Source organism: Chelonoidis abingdonii, chromosome 8, assembly GCF_003597395.2.
Source record: "Chelonoidis abingdonii isolate Lonesome George chromosome 8, CheloAbing_2.0, whole genome shotgun sequence".
Classification (NCBI taxonomy): Eukaryota; Metazoa; Chordata; order Testudines; family Testudinidae; genus Chelonoidis; species Chelonoidis abingdonii.
Genome location: NC_133776.1, coordinates 6,430,253 through 6,439,783, shown reverse-complemented (window position 1 = coordinate 6,439,783; position 9,531 = coordinate 6,430,253). Strand labels below are relative to the sequence as shown.

The following is a 9,531-nucleotide window of genomic DNA, read 5'->3' as shown; positions in this document are numbered from 1 at the left end:
AGAACTGGATAAATTCATGGAGGTTAAGTCCATTAATGGCTCTTAGCCAGAATGGTGTCCCTAGCCTCTGTTTGTCAGAGGATGGAGATGGATGGCAGGAGAGAGATCACTTGATCATTGCCTGTTAGGTTCACTCCCTCTGGGGCACCTGGCATTGGCCACTGTTGGTAGACAGTATACTGGGCAGGATGGCCCTTTGGTCTGACCCAGTATGGCCGTTATTATGCTGTTTGTGCTAAGGACGGGACCCGACTGCAGTTATTTGCATTGCTCTGTAGCTCCCAAACCACTCCGGCCCTGCTGCTCCTTCTCTCACATCTGCTCCAATTTCCTCCTGCCCCTCTGTCCCGTGTATGTCAGGGCTTCTCCTCCAGCCAATGACCTGTTTGCCTAGCAGGACCCCGTCACCTTCTCCAAACACAAGACAGTTTGTGAGATGCCGAGCAGAGCTGGCAGTGCCGCTGGCGGATGGGGGCAGGGAAGGGATGTAGCATCGGGTCAGTTGATTTCATCAAGCTTGACACACAGGCACCGTGCTGTACTGATGGGATCCCCTGGGAAGTAACTGCTGCTCTGGAACGTGTTTCTCAGATGGCACGTCCTATACGGCCGGTAACCTCATCCAGAGCCCCGTCCGGGTCACACGAGCCCCCATTCTGTAGCCTGCATTTCCCCCGCTCCACCCAATGCAGGCTGATTCTTCCCAAGAGATCAGTGAGATCTGCTGCGCTACCCCCGACCCCATTCCACCCCCTCTAACTCCTTCCCTCTTCCCACACCGAGGTTTCTCCCCTGCTCTCCATCTGACCCCTTTTTCTGCCCCTCAGGGCCACTGACATCTCTCCCCTTTTCCCTTCCCCTCCTGCTCACCTCCTGCATGTCCCTCCAAAAGCTGACCTCCCCACCTTCCCCGACCTCCCAGTTGCTGCCCCATCTCCCTTCTCATCATGGGTGATGGGTATAATAGACATGGGGAGGCTGCTGCGGTCACCAGACCTCCCGGTTATGGGGATTGGGGGCAAAGATTTTGCTTTATTATGCCCCATGCATGTTCTGGGTTGGCTGGGAAGCAGTATGCACTATTCAGCTTCCTGGGTTCCTCAATAATCTCCCTCCACTCCAGGGAGATTACTGAGGAACTCAGGAAGCTGAGTAGCAAATACTGCCTCCTCGGCCACCCCAGAACTTGCATGAGACATATCAAAAGCGTCTTCGAAGAGACGCTTTCCCCGGGCTAGCCTGGGTCTGGGGAGGGGAGGGGAGGCATGGCTGCAGCTGACCCAGGGATCCTCTGGGCAAGGTGGTTGCAGGAGAGGGGGTGGGGTTTGGGCTTTGAACGGCTCAGAGTTCCTCCGGTCAAGGGGGGGCACTCCAGCTTCAGCCAGCCCGGGGATCCTCCGGGCAGAGGTGTGGGGGTGGGAGGTGGGGAGGGTGTCTTGAGGCTTCAGCCAGCCTGGGGCTCCTCTGGGCAGGTGTGTGTGGAGGTGTCTTGCGGCTTCAGCCAGCCGGGGCTCCTCTGGGCAAGCATGCGTGGGGAGTGTCTCAAGAGCTTCAGCCAGCCCGGGGCTCCTCTGGCCAGGGGGCATGCTTGGGGCTTCTCCAGGTGAGGGGCTTGTGGCTATGGCTGGGGAAGGGGGAGTCTCGGGGCTCCGGCTTCTGAGGGGCAGGCAGAAGGGGTGAAATCTCTGGGATTGGCGCCGCCAAAGGCTGCTTGACTGCCGCCCTTGCAGCGACTGGCAGGGCACCCCCCGCGGCTTCCCGCCCCAGCACGTGCTTGGAGTGCTGGTGCCTGGAACCACCGCTGTAGGCTCCCCAAAGGGGCGCTCCACCCGCCGCCCATGCTTCTCATCACTAAGTTCATCTAACACACCATCTACAGCTGCTGCCTCACGGCCCTCTCATCCAGCACCAGCCTGGACCTCCCCTCCCTATGTCCAGCTTCCAGCCTTTCCACCCCGCTGAGACTGTTCTCACTTGGTCTCCAGCAGCCTCAGCCACCCTCTGTCCTTGTACCCTCTCTGCCAATCACATCCTCCTCCTTGAAATCGGTTCTTCTCTTGGCCTTTCAAATACCATCCTCTGAGGTTCTCCTCCCTCCTTTGCCCCTGGTCCCTGCACCAGCTGGTCTTTTGGCAGACCCTTTCCCACCTTCTGTGGGGGTCCCATGGGGCTCTATCCAAGACCAGGTCTCTTCCTGGCCTGTCAATCTGACATCACTTCTCCCAATGCCTTCAAATCCCTGCCCTGCTCGTCCTCGCTTTCAGGGTTCTTGCCTCTCTTTGCGCTAATGCAATACTGCATTTCTGGGGCTCTACAAAAGTTCTGCTTGAGGCCCACAATATCCCAATCTTGTACCAATCTGCTTCTCCATCGCTCTTGCATTATGGCATGACAATCCTCAGTGCCTGATGTTCACCCCTCACCCCCAGAATTCAGCTTGGCAGAATTGGTTTATTTGAGCTGAGACTAGGCAGGTTACTGCTGAAGGTGAAGGCGAACATTGCCGCCAAGTTTGAAGAAAATTGATCAAATTCATTCCGGGTAACAGGTCGTTTTAAAATCGGGCCCCGGGCTGGAAATACTGGTTTGGTTCTAAGGCCGGTGGGGTCCCGCTAGCTCTGAAGCAGCTGGTTGTGACTCCCTGGCAATTTGGCACAGAGTTAAAATCTCCCTGGAAACTTACGCCCCACCCATGTTTGAACATTGTTATAGCCAAAACTATTCCCACTGTATCTAACTGATAGCGGTTACTAGCGGGTTGCACACTAGGCCAAGTTCCCTGCACAGACCAGGGGCTCAATGCGTCCTGCACCCCACAAGCTGCCTCTGTACCACCCTCCCACCCTCCTCTTTGTCAGGGATAACTCCCTCCTCCCCTGTGTGCCCCCCATTCCATCCTCCCCTTTACCAGCATCTTGCAAAATCCACACACACATACGCTTTTGTGTGCCCTTCATTCCTCCTCCCTCCATGCCAAGATCCCCCATTCTCCTCTCCACAGCAGGGGTGTTTGTTCCCCAACTCTCTATGGCTGTGCTAATCAGATGGCAGGGGGGCATATGTGTTTCACGTTTTTCCCCTTTCGCTTTTTTCTGATTTCCCCCCAAAATCAATAGGATTCTGGCCTGGGATGCCTGGAACATTCCCTGACATTTTGGAACAGATCAGGTGCGCTGTTCAAAAGTTATCATCTTACAAACCAACAGAGAAGAGCCACCCAGCGGCAAGTGTGGCCTGCACAAACCCAGCCCATGAGCGGTTTGCCATCTGGCGGCTGCCTGCAGCATAGGGAAAACCCAGGTATCTGGCTATGCTTTAACCTGGAACAAGGGGGCTTCGTTAGCTCAAGCAGTAGCAGCCTGTGGTTTGGGAGACAAAGTCTTTCAGGGTTCCACTGCACTCTTTGATGTTCACAATGGATGTTGTTGCAGGATCGCTTTTGGTTTCAACAGTCAGGGCATTTCCTTAAAGTTGCAGAGGAAAAAACTGCAGCAATAAGGAAATGCTTTGAATGTGAAGGCTACTCAGTAGTAGCTCTGGAGTTACGATCCCAAACAAGCTCTCTCATACGCGGTAGCTATGGGATTTCTAACGCACTAACCACAGCAGTGTCTGACTTGTGGCCTGTATAAAGCAGGAAAAGCATTTCCATGATTATAGACTCATAGACTTTAAGATCAGAAGGGACCATTATGATCATCTAGTCTGCCCTCCCGCACAATGCAGGCCACAGAATCTCACCCACCCACTCCTGTAACAAACCTCTAACCTATGTCTGAGGCACTGGCATGTAAAAGAAACAATGGCCCAGAGGAGGCTACTGAGGTAACCTTAACTGGAGACTCTCCATGTTACTTCTACTGGCCGCAAATAACTCTGAAGTGGCACTCCCTTACTCCCCGGGGGGGGGGGGGGTGCTGGGGGGGGGGCCTGAATGTGGACTTCTCCCCATCCTGAATACATGTTGGGAGCCCCCCTTTTTCTAGCCCCCCTTGCATCTTGGATCTGGCCGCACAACATTAAGCAAACTGTGCAGCGTGACAATATCTGGGGGTAGCCATGAGTCTGTTAGCCACAAAAACAAGGAGCAGTCCCGAGGGCACCTTAAAAGCTAACAAGATTTTTGGGCATAAGCTTTTGTGGGTAAACCCACTTCTTCAGATTGCATGAAGTGAAATTACAGAAAACAGGAACAAATATCTATTGGCACATGGAGAAGGGAGTTCTTAACAAGTGAAACCAATACTGAAGCCCAATTTTAGTCAGCGGTGGATGTTGGTCCCCACCCCATAATTGATGCGGAGGTGCCAATACCAAGGGAAGAGAAATTGCTTGTAGTGAGTGCAGCCACTCTCCAGTTCCTAGTCAAGCCCAGCTGATGGTGTTAAATCTGCAAATAAATTGTAGCTCCAGCAGTTTCTCTCTGAGGCTTGTTTTTTAAGTTGTTTTGTTGAAGGATGGCTACTTTTAAATCTGTTATTGAGTGTCCAGGAAGATTGAAGTGTTCTCCTATTGGCTTTTGTAAGTTAGCCATTTCTGATGTTCGATTTGTCCATGTGTATCGTAACATGTTTATCCTTTTACGCTTTTACGTAGAGACTGTCCGGTTTGGCCAATGTACATGGCAGAGGGGCATTGCTGGCACATATCACATTAGTAAATGTGCAAGTGAATGAGCCTCTGATGGTGTGGCTGGTATGGTGGGGCCCTATGATGGTGTCGCTAGAGTAGATTTGGGGACAGAGAGGCAATGGGGTTTGTTGGGGATTGGTTCCTGGGTTAGTGTTTCTGTGGTGTGATGTGTAGTTGCTGGTAAGTATTTGCTTCAGGTTGTGGGGCTGTCTGTAAGCAAGGACTGGCCCTGAGGTGATGAGGCGTTCAGCTGTACAGAACGCAATGTCATTCACAGCCTCAGAAATACCTCTGACGTTATAATCAAAAGGGCTGACAAAGGAGGTGCTGTAGTCGTCATGAACAGGTCGGATTATGAACTGGAGGCTGCCAAACAACTATCCAACACCACATTCTACAGGCCACTATCCTCCGATCCCACTGAGGGATACCAAAAGAAACTACACCATCTGCTCAAGAAACTCCCTGCTCCAGCATGGGAACAAATCTACATGGGCACACCCCCAGAGCCTTGACCAGGGGTATTCTATCTGCTACTCAAGATCCATAAACCTGGAAATCCTGGATGCCCCATCTTCTCAGGCATTGGCACTCTTACAGCAGGATTATTTGCTTATTTGGACTCTCTCCTCAGACCCTACGATACCAGCACTCCTCACTATCTTCGAAACACCACCAACTTCCTGAGGAAACTACAATCTTTCTGAAAACACCAGCCTGGCCACCATGGATGTAGAAGCTCTTTACACCAATATTCCACATGAAAATGTACTACAAGCTGTCAAGAACAGTATCCCTGATGAGGCCATAGCACACCTGGTGGCTGAGCTTTGTGACTTTGTCCTCACCCACAACCATTTCAGATTTGGGGACAACGTATGCCTTCAAGTCAGCAGCACTGCTATGGGTACCTCCATGGCCTCACAGTATGCCAACATTTTTATGGCTGACTTAGAACTGCGTCCTCAGCTCTTGTCCCCTAGTGCTCCTCCTCTACTTACGCTACACTCACAACATCTTCATCATCTGGACCCACGGGAAAGAGGCTCTTGAAGAATTCCACCCGGATTTCAACAATTTCCACCCCACCATCAATCTCAGCCTGGACCAGTCCACACAAGAGATCCGCTTCCTGGACACTTCAGTGCAAATAAGCGATGGTCACATAAACACTACCCTATACCAGAAACCTACTGACCGCTATACTTACCTACATGCCTCCAGCTTCTATCCAGGACACACCACACGATCCATTTGAACAGCCAAGCCTTAAAATACAACTGTATTTGCTCCAATCTCTGAGACAGAGACAAACACCTACAAGATCTCTATCAAGCATTCTTAAAACTACAAAACCCACCTGGGGAAGTGAGGAAACAGATTGACAGAGCGAGACAGGTACCCAGAAATCACTTACTACAGGACAGGCCCAACAAGGAAAATAACAGAATGCCACTGTCCATCACGTACAGCCTCCAGCTAAAACCTCTCCAGCGCATCATCATCAGTCTACAACCTATCCTGGAAAACAATCCCCCACTTTCAGAAGCCTTGGGAGACAGGCCAGTCCTTGCTTACAGACAGCCCCCCAACCTGAAGCAAATACTCACCAGCAACTACATATCACACCACAGAAACACTAACCAGGAACCAACCCCTGCAACAAACCCTGCTGCCTTCTCTGTCCTCAGATCTACTCTAGCAACATCATGATAGGACCCAGCCACACCAGCCACACCATCAGAGGCTCATTCACTTGCACATTTACTAATGTGATATATGCCATCATGTGCCAGCAATGCCCCTCTGCCATCTACATTGGCCAAACCGGACAGTCTCTACGTAAAAGGATAAATGGACACAAATCAGACATCAGAAATGGTAACTTACAAAAGCCAGTAGGAAAACACTTCAATCTTCCTGGACACTCAATAACAGATTTAAAAGTAGCCATCCTTCAACAAAACAACTTAAAAAAACAGCCTTCAGAGAGAAACTGCTGAGCTACAATTTATTTGCAGATTTAACACCATCAGCTGGGCTTGACTAGGGACTGAGAGTGGCTGCCTCACTACAAAAGCAATTTCTCTTCCCTTGGTATTGGCACCTCCGCATCAATTACTGGGAGTGGACCACATCCACCCTGACTAAATTGGCCTTCAGTATTGGTTCTCCACTTGTAAGTTAACTCCCTTCTCCATATGCCAATAGATATTTGTGCCTTTTTCTGTAATTTTCACTCCATGCATCTGAAGAAGTGGGGTTTTTACCCACGAAAGCTTATGCCCAAATAAATGTTAGTCTTTAAGATGCCACCGGACTCCTCCTTGTTTTTGTGCAGGTGAAACTCACACACTGAAGGAAGGCGAGCACAAAAAGCTGCTACCCCTGGCTGGATTCTGGTCTCACTCACACCCCTGTAACTCAGGAGTAGCTTCACGGAAGTCAGTGGAGCCCCACCAGTAGGAAACCCACCCGAGAGCAAACTCTTTCCCAGGACGGGGTGCTTTAAGTTGGCCAAACTCAGCTCGCACTTGCCTCTTCTTTAGTCTCCCCCAGCTTGTAGGACACACCTTTGGGTGTGTCATGCAACCTTGGAATATAGTCCAAGCCTTTTATCAATCTAATTAAGAATAAACAGTTCCCATTCTGAATACTGGCCCAGCGTACGCAATGGAAGCTCTCCCCACCCCCCTGAGTCCATCCATAGTCCAAAGTCTCTGGGGAGACAGGCAGGCTTTCCATTGACTGGACTGGAATGTCTCTCTTGCCTTTAATTCCTCCTTTACATTCAGTTATCAAGGGCTCTGCCACAGAGACCCCAGGGACTGGGGAGCTCATGGGATCAGATCCAGAACCCCAGGGTTCCAGACTAGAAGTTCCAGTCCCATTGGCTCTCGGCACTGCAGGTGAGGGGATTTCCTGCCCTTCCTCTCCGCGGAAGTCGGGAGGGGCAATGACCCGTGACGGCCGGCCGGTTAGCCGGCAGCCCAGGGCTCCCCGCTGACTTGTCCCTGTCTTGGGGTTATGAAGGGAGAGAGATTTTACAGCGAAAAAAAAATGTCAGGAAAACCAAGTCCTAGTGGGGCCCCTGCACGGGCACCTCCCCGGCTCCACGGAGGGAGCTGTTGGAATAACCAATTAATTGCCACTGTTGCGGGACGGGTTGATCCCATCCCCCCCCCCACCCCAACTCCTCTAATGGGCAACAGTGTCCTGCATTGAGGAACCGCCCCTCGACCCCCGCCGGGTGCACGGAGATGCCGGTACCGTTTGCAACGAAGGAGAGAAAAAAATCTCAGCAGCCCAGTCCTGGGGGGGAGATGTCCCCCCCACGAGGGGAACAGATCGCTTGAGCGCTGGGGCGCCGCTGGAAGCCGGGCGCGGGGGGGACGGCTGGGTTGGACACTGCCCCCCCAAACCAATGCCTTTACCTTCCCCCGAGACAACCCGCGGGGAAACTCCAGGGAGCCTTTGGGCCGCTGCTAGGATGCGGGGGAGGACGGGGACGACACCCCCCAGCTCGAGCCAAGCTTTGGCCCCGAAGAGGAAGCAGCACCAGCGGCTCCGCGAGGTCCCCTGGGGGGCTTTGCTCTGGGTCCGACCCGGCTGGGGATGGAGGCGAGCGAGCCCCGAGGACCGGACAGGCGAGGAGCAAATGCCGAGTCCCCCAGCCTGGCTCCCCCGATTTTCACCCCGCCCCTTTGCAGCCGCCCCTGGCATGGCCGCGCTCCCCGCTGTACCTGAGGGGGGGGCGCAGGGACCCCCCAGGGGCGCCCCCGAACTCGGAACCCGCAGCTCACCCGAGGCGAGACGCGCCGAGCCGGTCCGAGGGCGGGGGAGGCAGAGCCCGGATCGGCCCGGCTGAGCAGCCAATTCTTTGCATCAGAGAGAAAAGTGGGGGGCGCTGATCTCCCCGCCCCCCAGCTCCCCGGGGAGATCGGGGGAAAACCCAGGCGCACTCACCACTGCAACATGCTAGCGGTGCTGCCGGCTGGTATCCTGGGAGGCGTCCTCGCTCCCTCCTTCCTCGTCCTGGGCTCCACTGCTGGGGGAGCCACGGGACAGGCTGGCTTGGCTCGGCTCGGCTCCGCCCGGCCCTCCTCCCTGCCTGCCGCTTGCACACAGAGCCCTCTATGCTCTCTGGCCTCCGGCTCAGCAGCTCCCAACATCTGCCTCTTTCCTCCCCTCCGCTCACCGAGGTGGAGCCTTGGCTGCAGGTATTTTAACTCTTCAGCTGCTGGGCTGGCAGGACTGCTGCCCCGGGGCCAAGGACACCAACGGGCTCTGCCCCCTGTCCCAGGCCATGTCAAAGGGCGATGGGCCAGGATTCAGGCGTGGTTATCACTCAGTCGCTGGGAACAAGCTCCCCACACCAGGCCCTCTTGCCATTTTGCTTTCCTGGCCGCAGACACCCCCTGGGCCCCAGGAGACCACAGGGGCCCATCATCCCCAAGGGGATCACTTCCTTGGAGGGGCTCCCATTAGCACAAACGCCCCAATAATTCTTCCAGCAACCTAGCGCTGTCTACACAGGGCCTTAGGTGGGACTTGGACTCCTCATTCATTCCATGAGTGGCGAACCCGAGCCTACTTATTCACTGACGCTTTAAAAACTCTTGCACCCCAATCTGGGTCTATGCCAGTTATGTGATATGTATGTATTTTTTTTTCATCCTTGCAAACGGTATCTGTAACTCCCCATAACCCAAGCCTGACCCCAGATGTACAGTACCTTCCCTCGCAACCTGTGTATATTTCATTTCAAACATCTCTGGGAGAGGGTGGATTTTCCACACCCCTGGAGTGACTTTCCTGGGTCAGCCGAACTTTCTAGCGTAGAGCAGCCCTTGGAGACCTTGTGCAGAAAGAAAAGGCCAGATTTAGGCATCGCTTGGC

The 9,531-nt window shown here is 53.5% G+C and overlaps 1 protein-coding gene across 1 annotated transcript in view; it reads right to left on the bottom strand.

The window, feature by feature from the left end:
• B3GNT7 (UDP-GlcNAc:betaGal beta-1,3-N-acetylglucosaminyltransferase 7) overlaps window positions 1-8,727 on the bottom strand; it is a 15,407-nt gene extending 6,680 nt beyond the window's left edge. The window contains exon 1 of the mRNA XM_032777361.2: window positions 8,599-8,727. Within this exon, the coding sequence (XP_032633252.1) occupies window positions 8,599-8,609 (11 nt within the window). The 5' untranslated portion in view covers window positions 8,610-8,727. The remainder of the gene's footprint in view (window positions 1-8,598) is intronic.
• Between the last annotated feature and the right edge of the window lie 804 nt (window positions 8,728-9,531).